Source organism: Crotalus tigris, unplaced genomic scaffold (assembly GCF_016545835.1).
Source record: "Crotalus tigris isolate CLP2741 ecotype Arizona unplaced genomic scaffold, ASM1654583v1 scf7180000018172.2679963, whole genome shotgun sequence".
Classification (NCBI taxonomy): domain Eukaryota; kingdom Metazoa; phylum Chordata; class Lepidosauria; order Squamata; family Viperidae; genus Crotalus; species Crotalus tigris.
The window spans coordinates 676,922-696,561 of NW_024096864.1; the positions used below are offsets into that span (position 1 = coordinate 676,922).

The 19,640-nt window shown below is 43.1% G+C and overlaps 1 protein-coding gene across 3 annotated transcripts in view; it reads left to right on the forward strand.

Annotated features, from left to right (window-relative positions):
* COL4A6 (collagen type IV alpha 6 chain) overlaps positions 1–19,640 on the forward strand; it is a 171,968-nt gene that overhangs the window by 114,827 nt on the left and 37,501 nt on the right. For all 3 annotated transcript variants that reach the window (XM_039348728.1, XM_039348729.1, XM_039348730.1), the window contains exons 10-23: positions 995–1,030; positions 1,738–1,779; positions 2,906–2,998; positions 6,136–6,189; positions 9,597–9,656; positions 10,292–10,336; positions 11,753–11,806; positions 12,521–12,590; positions 13,766–13,876; positions 14,879–15,028; positions 15,180–15,278; positions 16,625–16,782; positions 18,021–18,200; positions 19,109–19,292. In XM_039348728.1, the coding sequence (XP_039204662.1) occupies positions 995–1,030; positions 1,738–1,779; positions 2,906–2,998; positions 6,136–6,189; positions 9,597–9,656; positions 10,292–10,336; positions 11,753–11,806; positions 12,521–12,590; positions 13,766–13,876; positions 14,879–15,028; positions 15,180–15,278; positions 16,625–16,782; positions 18,021–18,200; positions 19,109–19,292 (1,336 nt within the window). The remainder of the gene's footprint in view (positions 1–994; positions 1,031–1,737; positions 1,780–2,905; positions 2,999–6,135; positions 6,190–9,596; positions 9,657–10,291; positions 10,337–11,752; positions 11,807–12,520; positions 12,591–13,765; positions 13,877–14,878; positions 15,029–15,179; positions 15,279–16,624; positions 16,783–18,020; positions 18,201–19,108; positions 19,293–19,640) is intronic.

Here is a 19,640-nt window from a genome sequence, read left to right on the forward strand (position 1 = left end):
CATGGTAATACACAAGGGCCATTAATGAGAAAGTGGTCAGGGACCGAGAACCAGGAATTTCTTACCTGCCCAGCTCCTTTCCAGCTCAAAGGAGCTGAAATCTCAGTGCTCTGTACCGTTGGAATATGTGAGCAGTTTGCATAATATTTGCAAAGAACAAAGAACGGTGGTAGGAATTGGGCAGGTCTAGTCTAGTGAAAAGGAAGACTAGGAGTGACATGATAGCTGCGTACCAATATTTGGAGGGGCTGTTACAAAGAAGAGGGGGTCAACCTGTTTTCCAAAGCACCTGAAGGCAACACAAGAAGCAATGGGTGAAACGTCATCCAGAAGGAAAGCAACCAAGAACTAAGGAGAAATTTCCTGGCAGTGGGAACAAGTAATCAGTGGAGCAACTTGCTTCCAGAAGTTGTGAATGCTCCAACAGTGGAAGTTTTTAAGAAGAGACTGGATGGCCATTTGTCTGAGATGGTATAGGGTTTCCTGCCTGAGCAGGGGGTTGGACTAGAAGACCTCCAAGGTCCCTTCCAACTCTGTTATTCTATTGTTCTGATCAGTCTCTTAGGAGACTGCCCTAATCCAGATTATTCTCTTGTTTGGGAAGCCGAATGACAAGGTGGGCAAGGATTTAACTCCACCTCCTTTCGTTTCTGATCTAGTTGGGTGGGATGCATCTGCCCTTTTTAAATATCTTTTTGCTTAAATATTAAATATAAGGGCATCAGCCCAGGAGAAGATGTAGGAGTGAGATTCTTACCTCATGCAAGGGAGGATCTGGCATAAGCTAACTGCTCTCATTTATTACTGAGTAATTCATCTGTCTCTTTGCTTCCTAAATAATATTGCACCGTGAACAACTTTGGATATTTAAGGAGCTGTTACCCTTTCATTTTTTAACAACAGCTCCCTCTTTTTATTTATTTGCTCCACGCATAAATTGGCATTTTTTTTCTCAAGTGCAACATCTGATTAATATTCTTTTCTTCCAATTTAGGGACCACCAGGTTTCCCAGGTCCCCCGGGACCTGTGGTAAGTATTGTTTGATCGTTTCCCTGCGTTCTGCTTTCCCCATCCATCAAAGAAATTGTACTGTTTTCTTACTGATAAACATTAGGAGTCTTCTCCAGCACCATAATTCAAAGGCCTCAATTCTTTGGCGCTCTTTGGACCTTTCTTATGGTCCATCTTTCACAGCCATACATTGCAACTGGGAAAACTATGGCCTTGACTATATGTACTTTTGTTGGCAGGGTGACATCTCTGCTTTTTAGTATGCTGTCTAGATTTGCCATAGCTTTCCTTCCCAGGTCATGTGGTCATGAGAATTACCTAAACTGGATCTTAGATATGCATTATTCCAAGTAATGCAGCTCTTCCTATCTAATGAGATTCTGTCCATTCCTGTTGTGTCCAAGTGCTTTTGGTATGACATCAAGCTAATGTAATTAGTGTGAGAAAAGAGAAGCGTTTTAATCCTTTGAACCCAAACAATTAGCTCTCATTCCTCATAGACCCAGGTTGGATTACCAGAACCAATACGAAACCATTATTATTTTTTTCCAAACAGTGAATGCTGATGATCACTTTTGGAAGACAGATATAAGAAAACAAGTTTTAATTCCATTGAGCATTTCTTTTGACTCTTATTTGGATGCTTCTATGTTTCAATTGTCCCATTTTTTGGGGGGGGGGGAGAAATCACAATGATTTGATGTTTATTTTTTGTTATTTTGCAGGGCAGTAGCAATCTAGTTTTCCAGGGAGAAAAAGGAGAAAAAGTAAGTAGTGGTGTGCATTTTGGTTTTGCAGTAGGACACCAAATGTCTTTTTCTCAGATCACTGCGAAATTAAAAAGATCGGTTACCTATTCTTCCAGACATTGGCCATTTGTTCAAGTTCTTGCGATGGAAACAAGCTGCATGTCAAGAACAGAACTGGGCAATGGAGAAGAGGCTTGGTTTTTTTTTGTTCACTGCTTGCAACTTACAAGTTCCAAAATTGGTATCAGCTTCCAAAATGTTCTCCAAAAAAGCTTCGTTTTCAACTCTTTTGGAAGTGATGGACATTAGAGCCCATCAAACATCTTGTGGGAAATGTTCTAGAGAACCAGCTCAATTATAAACAATCCCTCCAGGCTTTGACCCCTTGACCTCCTGAAAAAAAAGGGGACAACCAGCTGCTTCTCCCAGCATAACCGAAAGGGTTGGGTTGACTCCAGGGGGAAGATGGAGTTCTTGAGTGAGCCAAGCTATAAAGTGCCTTTTAGATGAAAATCAGCACTTTAAATGGCTCTAGGACACTAAGAATCCAAGGCAGGGCCTGAAAAATAGATATAACATGCACCTTTCCAGCATGCACCTAGAACAGTGTTTCTCAACCTTGAGAACTTGAAGATATGTAGACTTCAACACCCAGAATTCCCCAGCCAGCCAAGCTGGCTGGGGAATTCTGGGAATTGAAGTCCACATATCTTCGAGCTCTCAAGATTGAGAAACACTGACCTAGAAGGAGCTGGGCCACTGCATTTTGTACCACCTGAAGATACCAAATAGTCTTTAAAGACCACCCCATGAAGAGCACCCTGCTGTAGTCTAGAGCAGTGTTTCTCATCCTCAATATAACATACGTGGATTTCAACTCCCAGAATTCCCCAACCAGGACATTTCAAAATTGTTGAGGTTGAGAAGCTTGGTCTACAGGAGTGGTGACGAAGGCATGAGCCACCTAATTGCTTTTTAAGAGTTCTTTCTTTCTTTCTTTCTTTCTTTCTTTCTTTCTTTCTTTCTTTCTTTCTTTCTTTCTCTTTCTCGCTCTCATTCAATTTCTATAGCCACCCATCTCAGTAAATGATTAAAAAAATATATTACAATTAAAAATACTAACATTTCTATGTTTTCCAATTAGGGAGATGTGGGATTGCCAGGACTAGCAGGCCCTCCATCTTCCACAGGGACAGAAGAATATGTTGGAGTGTCCAAAGGACAGCGAGGAGCAAAGGTTTGCCCTTAACAATTGGTAAACTCTGAATAAAATGTTTTTAAAAAACGAGGCTGAACATCAGGTTTGATTTCTCATCGTTTCATCAACAAATCAGGGTTTTTGGCAATAATGTAGAAAAGATTGGACATTACCTTTTTTGGAGACCTGTTTTTTCAATTTCTCCATATAATGTAGTGCTGCCTAAGAAGTTCCCCATCAAAATATCTCCAGGTCTTAATCTGATTAGTATTATGAGATCAGCCAAGGCCAGGTAGGCTGCTGGGAATGAAAATCTCCTTTGGATCAGGATGTCTTCTTGATGACTTGATGAACGTATCCATATTATTTGCAATAGTGGCGAATATCACTGATGATGTTACCTTTTGTTGTTAGTTGCGAAGTCGTGTCCAACCCATCGTGACCCCATGGACAACGTTCCTTCAGGCCTTCCTGTCCTCTACCATCTTCTGGAATCCATTTTAGCTCACGCCTCCTGCTTCAGTGACTCCCTCCAGCCACCTCATTCTCTGTCGTCCCCTTCTTCTATTGCCCTCCATCTTTCCCAGCATTAGACTCTTCTCCAGTGAGTCCTTCCTTCTCATTAGGTGGCCAAAGTACTTGAGTTTCAACTTCAGGATCTGGCCTTCTAAAGAGCAGTCAGGGTTGATCTCCTCTAGGACTGACCGGTTGGATTGCCTTACAGTCCAGGGGACTCGCAGGAGTGAGTCTTCTCCAGGACCATAGTTCAAAGGCCTCAATTCTTTGGCGCTCCGCCTTTTTTATGGTCCAACTTTCACAGCCATACATTGCAACTGGGAAAACCATGGCCTTGACTATCAAGCTCAGAGAACATCCTCTCAGAGACAGCTTCTTTAAGCAAATTCTCCAGGAAGGTGGAGAAAAAAAATGTGAAGGTCATAAATGCAGACATTGGTTGCAAAGTTACTTTTTTAATCACCGTAATAACTGCAATCGGTTACAATCTGAGGCAGTCGCTAAATGAGAACTGTCCTATATAGCAGGATGGGCAACTATGGTCCCTTCATGACCTGGGAACTTGCTGGCTCAGGAATTCTGGCATTTGAAGTACTTAGGTTGTAAAGGGGCCATAGTTGCCCACCCCTGCTATAAAGGACAAGTATAGTACGTATTTTAATGAGAACTGGCACAGTCAAGATTAATAAACCGGTTGTTTTTTTTTCCCCCAGTCTCCCCACTTTTCTAAATTCTATAATGTAGCTCTGAATTCCACTCTAGGATATAATAAATGAACATCCAGGGAAATGTATGCAAAAACTCATGTGTTAGGAGAAAATATAAACACACACTGTACATTCAGAGAAACCCTAGTATACACAAGCCCACAAATGTTCCTCCTTGCTTTTCAGCTCAGTATTTGCAAACTTGCGCAAAAAATGGTTGGAAAGCGTGCATCAGAAAGTACTGTATGAAAGTTGAAGCTATCAAATGAGGCAGATTTATTCATGGCTGAGCACAGGGCAACAGCAATTAATTTATTATGATATAAGCTTTGGCAGGCTAAGGTCTGTTTTGTTTTTTGAAGCAGACTCTAATCTAGGAAAACATTCATATGCCTGGATACATTTGTCATTCACTAATGGAATAAATTCGTGTGTAGGTGTGGTATGGAATGTCTGTTCCTGGAAAATTTAAAATGTGGCTTAAATGAAATTACAGGCTTGACTTCTCTGAACTTTGATACTGTAGTGATTTGGGCTGTTATTTAAAAGATAGCACAACTAATTAATTGGAAATTCAGGGTCAGAACCTAGATTAACTCCTTGTAGAATCAGTAAATTCAACACATTCTTCTTTGTTAACAAAAAGTAGGAATTTGCTTAAGAATTTAGGTATATCCTCCCAATCCTTCTTTCTCTGGGGAAAAAGCGAAGATAAGAGAATGTACCAGAAGCCTCTCAACAATTAAAATTATTTTCAGTCTGTTTAGAAAAGTGATTATTCTCCCTTTCAAAAAAAACCCAGAAGAAGAAAAAAGAAAGCGATTTAAGCCAGTCTTGGATATTTCTTTATCTCGGTAGATGATTAACTCATTTAAGGTCTAATTTCTGCAGACTTTGATCAATGATTTCCAACACCGTTTCCCCCACCCTGAAGAATCCTGAATGTTTACTCTTGAAAGAGTAGGACTCTTGAATGTTTGTCACTGAGAATGTCAACTTTCCCGAGACAAGAGGCAATCCAAAGGATGCCCAAGGTTGTAATCATTACCATGGAAATGTTGACATACCAAACTGTTTTTCAGCTAAATCTCTGGGTGGTGAAATTATGCTTACTCAGGTGGAAGATGTAATCTCTTAAAGAAACACTCGACAGGCACTCAAATGGTAGCTTTTGATTTGTACCATGTACAATGTGTCCAATAAGCCAGTTGTCTTAAGTTAACCAATCTCAGCTCTTTGACTTCATCATGTTGCTTTGGATATACCTAATGGCAAACCACACTTTATCTTCCCCAGCAAGAGAGAGTGAGAACTTTTGTTTCAGTACTAGATAACAGAAGAATAGAATAGGAAGGGACATTGGTGTCTTCTGGTCCCAAGGCAGGAGACTTCATATCATTCTGGACAATCTTTTCTTGAAATCCTCCAGAGATGGAGCATCCACAGCCTCTGGAAGCAAGCTGTTCCACTGGTTAATTGTTCTCACTGTCAGGATGTTTCTCCTTATTTCTAAGTTGGCTCTCTCCTTGATTCGTTTCCATCCATTGTTTCCTGCCTTGCTTTCAGGTGCTTTGGAGAATAGGTTGACCCCCCTCTTCTTTGTGGCAACCCCTGAGATATTGGAACACTGCTATCATGTCAGCCCTAGTTCTTCTTTTCATCAAACTAGACATACCCAATTCCTGCACTACATTAGATACCCTTGCCCTGTTTTTCAGACTCAACAAACTGATGAGTCTTAGCGATTTTGAAACAAGGCAACTTCAAGCTGTATGTTAACAAGATGACTCAATATAAATTGGCAGTGATGGTTAACCACAGTTTAGAATTCGGATGTCAATGTATCTATGGGATAAATGCATAGAGGTAAAAATGGATGATCAAACCTAGATCTTACAGTGCTGAGTAGTGATACATTACTTAGTGTTTTGATTTTGTACTTGTTTGTTTCAGGGAGTTCCTGGCCCCAAAGGAATTCCAGGTCTACCAGGAGCTCCTGGACGTCCGGTAAGATGTTTCATCCACAAGACAAAACCTTTGTTGACCTATCTCCCCTTTGAAGAGGTTGGAAGGGGTATGTAGTCAAAAGAAACCCCAACCCAACCCAGGCATTCATCTAGAATCAAGCCATGTTTGACAAACATGGAAGCAAACAAACATGCTGCTTCTGAACATGTGGAAGAAGGAGAAAGAGCAGAATCTGAGCATGTTCCCACCACACATTTATCTTCTCCTTGTTCCCATCACCCCGTCATTGTCTGAGTATGAGCTTGGTTTCCACATGGGGATAATAAGCCATTTATAATGAGTCCTACAGTATTAGTACAATTTCATTGCAATAATGGAAGCATAATTTGTTGGCTTGTTTCTATTCTGAGTCCTTTGTTACACATAAACAAATTCCCTCTAATGTAAATTGGAATTTTTGACAAATGCTTCTCGTTCAGAAGGATGGTTTCAATGACAGTTCATATAGACAGAAGTTTTTATTATAGCTTGTTAGCATCTGGCACAAATCCTGCACAATGACTCTTTCCGCCTACCCCCCATGCTCTCTGGTTCCTTCTTGGGTGGTGGCAATGAATTTTGTACCCCCTACGAAACATTTGCGAATGTCTTTGTAATCTAAGAAAAGACTGTTTTAGGAAACTTTGCAACCATGGAGTAAATTGTTTACTAATTGTGTCGTTAAATTGCTTGCGCGCAGCCTCTTCTCCAAATAAGAGGTGCACAACTAGGGGGTTTCTGTCAATGGTTTGGTATTCCAGAGATGTTCATTACTATCTAAGGGAGACGATGCGTGCTTTTTTAATGTAACCTTTGGGTGAATCGTAATGTAGAAATTTTTTTAAAAAAAATAGAGTTGGAGGACAAACAGGAGAGCGATGTCATCAGGGGTGTGTACTTACAGAGCGATTCAAGCTGATAGATAAAACCTTACTTGAATTTATTTTGAACATAAAAAGATGAAACATGCATAATAAAGGCATTGATTGTGTGTGAGCTCACCTCCAATTAACACAGCCTTTTTCTCTATGTGCATATTTTTACTTACCCTAGAGCAGTGGTTCTCAACCTGTGGGTTGGGATCCCATTTGGGGTCGAACGACCATTTCACGGGGGTCGCCAAACAACGCAGTCCGCCATTTTTTCCCCTTTTTCCTTAGCTGTGCTACTCCCTTTTATTCTATTGGCTTTTGAAAGCCAATAGAATAGACTCTCTTGAATAGAGTCTAATTCTATTGGCTTTCAAAAGCCAATAGGAATTGTCCAGGCTGTCTCTGCCATGCTGAGCCCGCCGAAAGTCCCATTCTGCAAACGGTGCTGCCCCAGTTGAGTAGTCCTCGACTTACGACCGGTTATGGGTCTCAGCATTAAAAAGGTTGAGAACCACTGCCCTTGAGTCAGACAGAACTGAACGGGAAACCTTTACCATAACTTTTTACTTTCATGAATATGTATTTTGGAAACCTAGATTCTATTCCAGTTTGTACTTCCAAGCACTTTTTCCCTTTCTGGAGAAGCATCAATGAAGCTGCCATTCTTTTTTTTTTTTTTTTAATGAAATAAAGATGCACTTGTTAATTCTAACGCAACACTAAAGGGATGTTTCAAAGATTAGGAAAGAACTTATCATTTGAATCCATTCTTCTAACACCTAGAGCAGTGGTGGCAAACCTATGGCAAGGGTGCCAGAGGTGGCACTCAGAGCCCTCTCTGTGGGCAAGCGCGCCATCGCCCCAGTCCTAGGCCTTCAGCTGGGTTTTATAAAACCTTTTCACTTTAGGCCTCTGCTGCCGTGTGCAAAAAAAAATAAGGTTCGATCAATTAGTCAATTTCAACTTCTCGTGGGAAAAAAAAAGATCTTGCAAAGTTGGAATTGATTGATTGAACTTTTTACCACTGCAGCCATGCCCACCCAATTGGCCACACCCACCCAATGGGCCACACCCACCCAATGGGCCACAGCCATCCAGCACTCGACTAGGCATAAGTGGGTTTTGGGTTGCAGTTTGGGCACTCGGTCTCTAAAAGGTTTGCCATCACTGATCTAGAGCAAGGGATTTCTTTCCATTTACATAAGATAATATACTTTGCTGAATCCCCAGGCTTTATAAAAACATCAAGTTTAATATTTGGGGAGTCTAATTCAATATCCTATTTACATCATATCGTAGATAATGTATTGATTTATGGAACTCAGGACTACAAGATATTATGATGGCCATAGTGTGGGCAGTTTTGGAAAAAGGATCAATAATCTTGACAGAGGTTAAGCCATGCAATGGTCACGACAGTTATTTAAAACCTCAGTGGTATGGTGGCAATGGACCTTGATATCCTTTGCTGGGAAACGGGATAAGAAATGGCAATTGATTCTAGACTTATGAGTCCAACTTGTGCGCTTCTAAGAAGTATCTCATTAAACCACAGTAGTATATTGGATGTTAAATCATGTTGCAGAATAGCCATCCCTTATTTGCCCATAATCCATTACAGCCTGGTTCATGCTGCTACAGATGGTTTCAGCTACACAAGAGACCCGTGTAAATCATGTAAAATCCAATATGCATGACAGGAAGGCGGTGCAGAGAGTGGTGAGGATGGCTGAAAAGATCATTGGCAGTTCCTTCCCTTCCATCCAGGATATAGCACATAAGCGTTGCTTGAGCAGGGTCCGCAAGATTATTTGGGACACTACACATCCTCTTCACGACTTGTTTTCCTTGTTAACTTCTGGGAAGAGGGGGCTTCGTGGTATCCGTAGCAGAACATCCAGATTCAGCTATAGTTTCATTCCATACAGCATTAACCTTGCGAACTCTCAAGCTTCCGCCTTCCGTTATATATTCAAGATGGACAGTATTTAATATTTATTTGCTACGTATATGTAGGGATGTGGGTCTATACATATGTTGTATATAGTACGTTTTAAATGTGTGTTATGTATGTGTACACTTTGAGAGGAAGCAATGAAATTTCATTTTTAATGTGTGCCGTTGTGCCCACAGGAAAAAATGACAATAAAAGTTATCTAAATCTATGTGAATGAATTGGGTAAATAAGTTTGAGCTGATCCAGATCTTTTGGTGAACTGCTTAATTAAGTCAGTTGGACTCAAATGTTTGAGTTGACTCAGACACGGCTAAATGTGCACGCACCTGATACTACTGTTCATTATTTAGCATGATCGTTTTTTTTATCCCCATCCAGTCCTTTCATCCTAAACATGGTGTCTGCTGACTTACTTATAGCTTTGTGCCTCTCTTGCATTCTGGGAGAACTATGGAAGTGGAGATGTGAGCATCAGACTGCAAAGCAGCGAGCTCTGGCATCCAGAAAAGTTTAAGCCTATATGAAGACATGGAGTCATCAGTCTTATCTTTGTGTTGTTTTTTTCCTGTCCTCTTTAGGGTTTCTGGAGCTTTGGAGAAAAGGGAGAAAAAGGCATCCCTGGTTTACCAGGACCCAGGGTAAGAAACTTCACAAAATCTCGCTCTTGGGAATATATTTGTACAGATAGTCCTCAACTGTTGGCCAATTGCTTAGCAATCATTCGAAGGCACGCCGGGCTCCCCCAAAGACTTAGGAAACATGGCTTAGGGCCATGGTGGCGAACCCATGGCACGTGTGCCACAGGGGGCACTCAGAGCCCTCTCTGTGGGCACGCGCAGCGTCGCCCCAGTCCTAGGCCTTCAGCTGGGTTTTATAAAACCTTTTCTCTTAAGGCGTCCGCCGCCGTGTGCAAAAAAAAAAAAAAAAAGTTCAATCAATCAATCAATTTCAACTTCTCGCGGGGAAAAAAAAAGATCTTGCAAAGTTGGAATTGATTGATTGAACTTTTTAGTCCCACCCAGTCTGCCGTTACCACCGCAGGCACGCCCACCCAATGGGCCACGCCCACCCAATTGACCACACCTACCCAATGGGACACGCCCACCCACCACCCGACGGTACATAAGTGGGTTTTGGGTTGCAGTTTGGGCACTCGGTCTCTAAAAGATTCGCCATCACTGGCTTAGGGTATGACAGAACCCAGGGGAGGAACCTGTAGGTGTCAAACTGGAGCACATAACTCATCAGCACATTTGATTTTCTTTCATTTTAGGGAGACATGGGACAGAGGGGACCGGAAGGAAGCATAGGCAGAAAGGTATGTCATGTGTTCAAACCCATCTTTATTTGTCTAGCAGCTGATGCCACAGTGGGTAAGGTCCAGCAGAACATTGGAACAATATGCCTAGTTTTATACAGGAGATCCCAGCTCTTGATCCTTTAAAGCAGCGGTTCTCAACCTGTGGGTCGGGACCCCATTTGGGGTCGAACGACCATTTCACGGGGGTCGCCAAACAACGCAGTCCACCATTTTTTTCCCCCTTTTCCTTAGCTGTGCTACTCCCTTTTATTCTATTGGCTTTTGAAAGCCAATAGAATAGACTCTCTTGAATAGAGTCTAATTCTATTGGCTTTCAAAAGCCCATAGGAATTGTCCAGGCTGTCTCTGCCCTGCTGAGCCCGCCAAAAGCCCCGTTCTGCAAACAGTGCTGCAAGTTGTCTGCAGCGAAGGCGAGCTGTCTGGAAGCTTCCACCCCTCCCTGCTGAGCAACTACTAAAAATGTAAGTAAAAGAGGGCCAGGGGTGGGAGGCCGGCGGGCGCAGGGAGGGTTGCTGGTGCGCGTGGGGCCCGGCGGGTGCCTTACCTCCCTTGGGCTGGGCCAGCTGGTGGCCCAGCCGGTGGTCGGCCTGCGCCGTCTCTGCCGCTTGCCAGCTACGCCTCGGCCGGTGCAGGGGGCAGCACCACACATGCGCAGCGGTCCCAGGCAAGGAAAGTCCTCGAATTACGACCGGTTGGATAGTCCTTGACTTACGACCGGTTTAGTCCTCAACTTACAACTGGTTGTTTAGTCCTCAACTTACGACCGGTTGGGGGTCACGGCATTAAAAAGGTTGAGAACCACTGCTTTAAAGGAAAAGCTATTTTATCAAGGCTTTGGACAGACCATTGGACTCTCTAGATCAGGGGTCCCCAATCCCCAGTCCGTGGACTGGTACCAGGCTGTAGCATGCCAGCAACCAGTCCGCACAAACAAGCAAAATCCCAACTGCAAGATGCAGGCAGCACACAAAACCACGCATCCTCTGGTCCGCGAAAAAACCTTCTCCACGGAACCGGTCCCTGGTGCCCAAAAGGTTGGGGACCTCTGCTCTAGATTATTTGAGAATTTCAAAAGGCAGTTGAGACCCTTTAGTTCTTCTGCTGGACCTTTGGAGTATAAAGGCTATGTAGGGCGCCAATGTCACGTTGAGGTTGATTGGGGTTTTCAGGCTGATTGATGGTTCAACTTGATTTTTTATGAGCGTGCAGTAGTTCCTGTATACAAGAGTCTTTCCAGAGTCTTCAATTAGGAGTTGGCTGGTTTGCTGGTTTGCTGTTCAACCACTCAGCTCAAATGTTATTATGCAGCGTGCAGAAGAAATGTTTTTTTCAATAAATGAATAAATACAGAAGAAAAGAGAGAATAAAACCTAGTGTTCTTCTCCTTCTGAATCATCTGTCATTGTTATTCAGGGAGTCCTGGGCGAATCAGGATTTCCCGGTTGGGACGGATCACCAGGCGGAAAGGTAAACTTCCTGCATGACGAACTGACCAGGTAGCACAAATAATTTTAGACAAGGCAGGGAAATAGCCCAATGGTAGCTGTGACTGGACAGTCCTTTCTCTTTTTCCTTTTAGTTCAAAGGGTTACTTTGTTCACAGTGTTAAAATGCAAATTCCAGAAAAGGAAAAAAAATACAAAAGAAAAACAAAATTTAAAAAGCACATGAAAAACACGTACACGTAGATTTACCTCCAACGGAATATTGATAAATATATTTCAAGAGTAATAGTTCCCTCCTCTTGCAAACCAGGTCCACAAATTATGAATTTCTATACCTCTTGTTTACCCACCCAAGTCCTTTCCTGATCTGTCACTTCTTCACTTTAGATAGATCTGGAAAGCAGACATTGAAATAAGAACCTTATTAATGTCTTCCTAAGGCACTTCCAGGCTAGTAAGTCTCATCTACAGGGATGTTTCTTGATTCAAGATAGCTGAAAATTCATGTTTTCTTGTTTTTTTTAAAAGGCGAACAGTTCTAGCCAAGCTTTCTCCCTGACAGATTTGTCTTCTGCACTACAGAGATTTTTATTCTGTTTTTGTGCATGCAGTCATTCAGCCATGCCTGCCCGCCCACTTTGCATTTGTGTCTTACTTCCTGAATTACACTTTGGATGAAGCAGAAGTGTTTTAACTAAGCTGTGAAGCTCTTGTTTTTTCTGTTTCTTGCTTTCAGGGTGAATTTGGAGATGTGGGTCCACCAGGCCTTCCAATAATTGTTGACACAAGTGGTGCCATCATATCAGGTGGATGATTTTCCTTACCAAATCCATGTCTTCTTTAACATGTACGACAAGGAGACTGAAATGTTTCTCAAAGCTAGGTTAATGTTACCGCTCTTGCTGTACTAGGGTTCCGTGGCGTTCAAATCAGAGTAGACCACAAGGAGTGCCTTCCCGATGGATCACATTGCAGATCCCATAATCTTCACCTGATGCGCTGAACGGCTCTGTTTGCTTGGAATGTGGGAATGCATCTGGAGCAGGGGTCTTCAAACTTGGCCCTTTGATGACTTGTGGACTTCAACTCCTAGAATTCCTCAGCCAGACACATGTCCCTGGCTGAGGAATTCTGGGAGTTGAAGTCCACAAGTCATAAAAGGGCCAAGTTTGAAGACCCCTGATCTGGAGGAACCACTACAAGATTCATAAATGCAAAATTGCTGTATCTGGCTTGTCCGAGCAATCTTCCCTTTGTGGAAATTGTGGCTGCTGGCCAGGATTGTGCAATTAAGAAAAGAGGAAACCCTCAACAAAAGAACCTAGAGTTGGAAGAAACCATAACGTTCATAAAGTCCAGCTCCTGGTTCCGTGCAGGAATCCAAATTAAACCCTGTGAAATATGTCCTTCAGCTATCACTCTTTTATAGGAAACTTTCTGGAGAAAAAGAATCACATCTGGGGCCCACCTTCTCCTCTGTTTTCCCCATCATTGGATCGATATAGGAGATATACAGACAGTAGGAGCATGACTCAGAGGTCACTAGAATTGGAAGGGGACCTTCAGACAATGAAATCTAAACTTTCGTTTAGTGCAGAAATCAAGTTGAAATCATTTGTGCATGTTTGGTCAAAATGAACCACCAAAGTTTCACCCACCACAGGCTGTATTCCTTGGTCTTCTTCCATCTCCTCCTTGGTATCAAAGATGTCTTAAATGCCAATTTTTCTTTCTAAGACAATTGTTGTACAATGTCTGAAGGACCTCTTCGCATGCCAAAGATCTCTGTTTCAACCGTATGCATTTCCAGGTACTGTTAGGAAAAGTGCTGAATTGATCCGTTTAGGCACCATTGAATTTTGTGGGTTCCAACTCCAGCTAAATCAGATTCTTACATTCCAAAAGTAGGCTACTAGTATGATGAGTGGGATAAATGAAGAGCAGTTCTGAAGTTATTTGCTTTCCATCTTTTAAACCCTAGGTCCCCCTGGAGAACCCGGCACACCAGGAAACCCTGGATCTAGAGGAGATAAGGGGACTGTTGGTTTGCCAGGATTTCCTGGGCAACCAGGAGGACCTCCACCCCTTCCAGGTAACCTAGTTAAGGATCCATGGGTGGTGAGAGAATCCCAGGGATATCTTCATGTAAGAAGCTGACTAAAAAGTGTCCAAGGTGTTTTCTGATAAGCGTTGTTCATGTCTCTGGAAAGACATGGTTATCATGATTGTGAAAAAAAATGTCTCAGAAAATAACAAAGAGAAAAACACAAGGAAACAAGGAAGAAGGACCTAGAGGAACTTTTAATATGCCTCACACATGGGTGGGAAAAAGTGAGAAATGGGGAGAAATGTGTAGTTTACTGATATTTGGGATGGTTTTTCAACCACCTGACATCCTTTGCTTAATTAATGGAAAGAATCAATGAAGTCATCTCCATCCATCCATCCATTCATCCATCCTTCCCAATACATTTCTGTTGTCCTTATATCTTTACTCACCCAGTTTCATCTGAGGAGGATGAGGATTTCATCTCTTCAGTTGATTCTATGGGCCAGGTCACATCTTTCGATCTTGCACTACTTTTTTGAGTTTTTCTATTCTCTGTCTGGTGTCAGCTTTGATGGTGTCCAACCACCGTGTTCTTATGGATTATCTATGGATCTACATAGGTTAAGTTAAAAAGCTTTCCCCACTGAACCCCTGCTTAGTTAGTTAGTTAGACCCATCCTTGGTAACCAGAATTGACAGTCTTCGCTGGGCACAATGTGAGCTGAAGCCCAAAGTGAGTCAGACAGGACACATCTGGCAAAGTTCCATTAAAATATACCATCTCCTCCTTTCCTTGAAAGCAGTGGTGGCATCCTAGCAAAACCTGGTCACCAATGCTAGCAGAACACTTTTCTAAAACTGTCCATGGCTCTTCCAATCCAACAGGAATGTTGAGTGTTGGCTTACCTGGCCAAGATGCCTTAAACTAGAAAGTTGGGGTCTACTGTTTTTAGCACTTAAATCAGAAAATAAAGGACCAGATTATTGGGTATGGGGGGGGGGATGAATTGAGAGGATAACTTCTAAGACATAGTCTTCTTTTAGGTCCCCCAGGTTCACCAGGAATCCCAGGGATCTCAGGAGTTAAAGGTGAACCAGGAGAGCCCGGAAGGACCACAGTTGGATCTCCAGGCCTGCCTGGGAAAGATGGAGCTGCAGGGTCACCAGGAGCTCCAGGGTTACCAGGTGCTTCAGGTAAGTCCAAGATCAGGTATGACTTGTATTCTGCACTGATTTTGAGTACGAAAATTGGTCTGCCTTCTCTTTGCTGCATCCTGCTTCTCATGACTATGCAGTTTTCTAGATCCCTGTGGATTTTAACATCTTTTTTTTTATGCAAATACAGCATACCCAGCAGGTGCAATCCTTAGAGGAGAACCTGGGGAACCAGGTATTCCGGGGCCAAGGGGGCCCCCAGGAATCTTTGGCCTAAGAGGATATAAAGGTGAGTAGAATTCTCATTGTCTGAACATTCCTCCAATGTTCCCAGGCACTCAGTCAGGGTCTTTTCAGAAGAAAGTAACTATAAGATGTATAGCAAAATTTTACATGAGTCCACTTGTGCAACATTTGTTTTTAACTCTTGGCCTAAGTCAGTGGTTCTCAACCTGTGGGTCGGGACCCCATTTGGGGTCGAACGACCATTTCACGGGGGTCGCCAAACAACGCAGTCCGCCATTTTTTTCCCCTTTTCCTTAGCTGTGCTACTCCCTTTTATTCTATTGGCTTTTGAAAGCCAATAGAATAGACTCTCTTGAATAGAGTCTAATTCTATTGGCTTTCAAAAGCCAATAGGAATTGTCCAGGCTGTCTCTGCCCTGCTGAGCCCGCCAAAAGTCCCATTCTGCAAACGGTGCTGCACCAGTTGAGTAGTCCTCGACTTACGACCGGTTGAGTAGTCCTCGACTTACGACCGGTTGGGGGTCGCGGCATTAAAAAGGTTGAGAACCACTGGCCTAAGTGATGACATAGTTTTCACTCGGTTTGGAGAACCCATGCCCACATGGCCCAAACAAAACCTTCTGGTTAGGAAAATATGGACTTCATCTATTTATTTATGCAGCTTACATCAGTGGACTAGATGTAAAATGCATAAATCTTTCCATTCCTAATCTAACACCTTAATCGCTCTCAGAACGTGGAGGAAGTAGCCAGGCTAATTAATGGACCACTTCAGTGAGCTGGAGGAACAAACAGTAGAATACATTCTTTCAGTGTCTCCCATAAACCCAAGATGGACTAAGTTATAATCAAGACAGGATTTAATACCGAGTCAAGAATATGTTATGATTAATATACGTTTGGAAGTGTTTTTGCTTAGAGTGAATTGAGTGCAAGGAGTACAGTTGTCCTTACGTTGCATTAACATCTGGTGACCTCCTGGACACATTTCTGAAGCGTTTTATTTTCCAGAGATCTTCCACCCAAGTACCAACTAGTCCAGTCCCTTATTAGTTTTCCAGGATCTGCCAATTACCTGGGCATTGTATATCTGTAGAAGCATGTATCTATTCATTTAACCCATTAGCACGACAATATTTTCACTCATGCTACAGAAGAAACATGGTCCCTATGTTCTCCTGATTCTACTTTTGGGGTTTTGTTGATTACTTTAAAACATACATGCACAGAGAAGCAACTAAAATACAGATATGGAGGAACTATGTTTGAACCTACGCACACTTATAGGTAGAAATTTGATTTTTTTTTAAACAAAACCAAACACTGATTTGAGCTCTCAACTGTGGTGTGGTTTTGATGCATGTCTGAAGTGAGTAATTGTTTTCCCAGGGGACGGTGGAGATTGTGCTTGTGATGGAGGAATCACGAGAATAGGCTTGCCAGGAGAGTCAGGTAACCCTGGTCAACCTGGAAGACAAGGTGATGTTGGGCCAAAAGGATCCGTGGGGGATCCAGGAGATGGTATACTAGGTCCCCCTGGACCACCCGTAAGTAAGGAATAAATTTCTTTTGTTTGATAGGGAACAGTGTCACAAGAAGTTAGACAGGTTAGATAAGCTAAATTAGAAAACCTTTCTGTTTGGTGGGAAGAATGAAATTCATCTTTAGAAGGCTCTTTATGGTGGGTGGCCATAACTTTATCTCCAAAGAGGACCAGGCCAGGGTCATATTTTGCTGGGAGACTACTAGACCAGTCTTCATCTTCAGCCATCTTGAAGAAAGCCCCAGTATATCTTCCTGAAATAACGAACTATACTTTTGTTTTTAATCCTGCTCAAGTTTTCTCTCCTCTTCCACTATGTGCAAGAATCAAGCTTAAAGCCTCGCCACATGTTGGGCTAACGTGATCCAAGGGGGTTCCAACCGTCACAAGATGTAGTCCTTTGTCCTTCTCCTCTTTCTCCCTAATACTGAGGGGTGGAGTTAAATGAGGGATTGGCCTAGAATTTCTCTGTAGCCACAAGCGAAGTTAGTTGAGAAGATTCCTATGCATAGGCACGAGTAGCAATAAATGAGTTTAACTGGATCTTCACATGTGGACCTGATCTTTCATGTCTGATATATGGACAGAATTTACGGTAGTGCATAATTTTATTATCTGATTCATATTGAGCACCAAAAGCAGTAAGAATAAAAACATAGCATGTCCAAGGCCAATCTGATTCAAACAATAACTCCCAAAGCCTTCCTGAGAAGAAACGTGACCAGTTGACCTAGTTCTACCTTATTCTAGGACTAGAAGATTCAACAGAATCTTCCAAATCTGAAAGTACAAATCTCCCGCCATCTTGTTTATAGTCTGAGATATTAGTGAGGTTCCTTTCTGAGGCTCTTTCTCTGTCCATTATGGAGCTTCAGGCTAAGTCTTCTCTTATCTGATGATTCCCTAGACCAGTGGTTCTCAACCTTTCTAATGCCGCGACCCCATAATACAGTTCCCCATGTTGTGGTGACCCCTCAACCACTTATACATCACCGGGTGCCAGGGGCGTGGCCAAAGAAAAGGGGGAAAAAATGGCGGACAGCCTTGTTTGGTGACCCCCGTGAAATGCTCGTTCGACCCCAAATGGGGTCCCGACCCACAGGTGGAGAACCACTGCCCTAGACAGTGCCTTTTCTCCTCGCACCTTCCCCATCTCCCAAGATCATTCTATGTACCATTTCACTCCCATAATTAATGAGTACACCATCTGTTTTTGCTAAACTCTCTCTGTTTGTCTTCCAGGGTTTCTTGGGTCAACCTGGTCTTCCAGGCATTAAAGGACAAAAAGGGGAACCATCTTCAGCCTCAGGCAGAGGACCTCGAGGAGATCCAGGGAATGTTGGCCTCAGGGGTCCTTCAGGGCCACCTGGAACTCCTGGTAGGGATGGTGTGCAAGGTGTCCCAGGTCAACGTGGTCCTCCGGTATGTTTGTCCATCTCAAAGCCCCTTACAATAAAATGTATGCCCTTGTCTCCCCAAATTGGAATCCAGAAATGTCGAATTTCATCACTTCAAAATTCCTAACCAGTATACTCTTCCTGGCTATGGATTGTAAGACCAGACTGCTTTTCTTTGATGATGTGGGGTCACTAGGTCCAACCTGCCAAGTCCATGGTAAAAGAAGTTCTCAGCTTTTGTAAACTTTCTTCTGCCTAGGTTAAAGGGCTGACGTTTAGATCAGATGTAGTGGTATTCATACGAGAAGGTATGACGAGGAACCATCTCCACTCCATCTCCTATCTTATAACGGAGGTCCCCATTCCCCAGGCTGTGGACCAGCACCGGTCCGTGGCACACCATAAACCGGGCCAAACAAATGAGCGAAACCCCATCCATGCCTACGTAGGATGCAGGCAGCGCATGAAAGCATGCTCCTTCCAGTCCACAGAAAAACCTTTCTTTGTGGAACCTGTCCCTGGTGCCAAATGGTTGTGGACCACTGTCTTACAAGTGCTTTTCATCTACCTCTAATTGATTCTCCCCCCACCACCACTTATCTGATTGCTTCTTACACACCATACCAGGAAGCAAGTAGTTCCTCAAAGATAACTGCAGCAGTTATCAGTTTCTCAAAGATACATCAGTTCCTCAAAGATAACTGCAGCATCAGGGATCTGCCATATTTGGGGGGGGGCTTGGAGACCGGATTAGTTCCTTTTCCAGTTCAGATCCAATTCCGAGCTGGAGGTGCAGGTTCATCTTCCTTAGAGGTGGCCCTCAGAACCGTTGCTTCCAAACCAAGAATATGACTCTTGAACAACTTTGCTAACCATCATTCTTGGTATGGGGCTATCTCCCTTCCGCATGGTCTTTTTTTTATATCTCTGTAGGGTGATGATGGATTTGGCTTCCCGGGGGACAAAGGTTTCCCTGGTCTACCTGGTTCAAAGGGGAAGCGTGGTGAAATTGGCCTACCTGGCATTGGTTTTCCGGGACCAAATGGAAGCTTTGGACCTAGAGGTGATCCCGGGATCAGTGGCATTCCAGGACAACCTGGCCCACCAGGGCCGCCAGGTAAGTGATGTGGGGATTCGTTTGATTTTGGATCGCAGCCAGGAAAGTGCATCATTCAGATGGTTAGATATGGACGTGGAGATCCACGTTCAGATCCCCGCTAGATACCTGAGTGTCAACAGATGCATTTGGGCCCCTCAGTCTCAGCCCGAACTATTTCACGGGACTGTTGTGGGGATAAAGATGGGGGGGAAACCCATCCCTAAGTAAGCCACCCCAACTTGTCTAAGAAGATCGAATTGCATTTAGTTCCTCTTCTCACAGAGCTTGAGGTGACTTTTCAGACATAAAGAATGATCTTAGAGACTACACTTTCCTAACAAACCAATTGGATTATCTTGATGATGA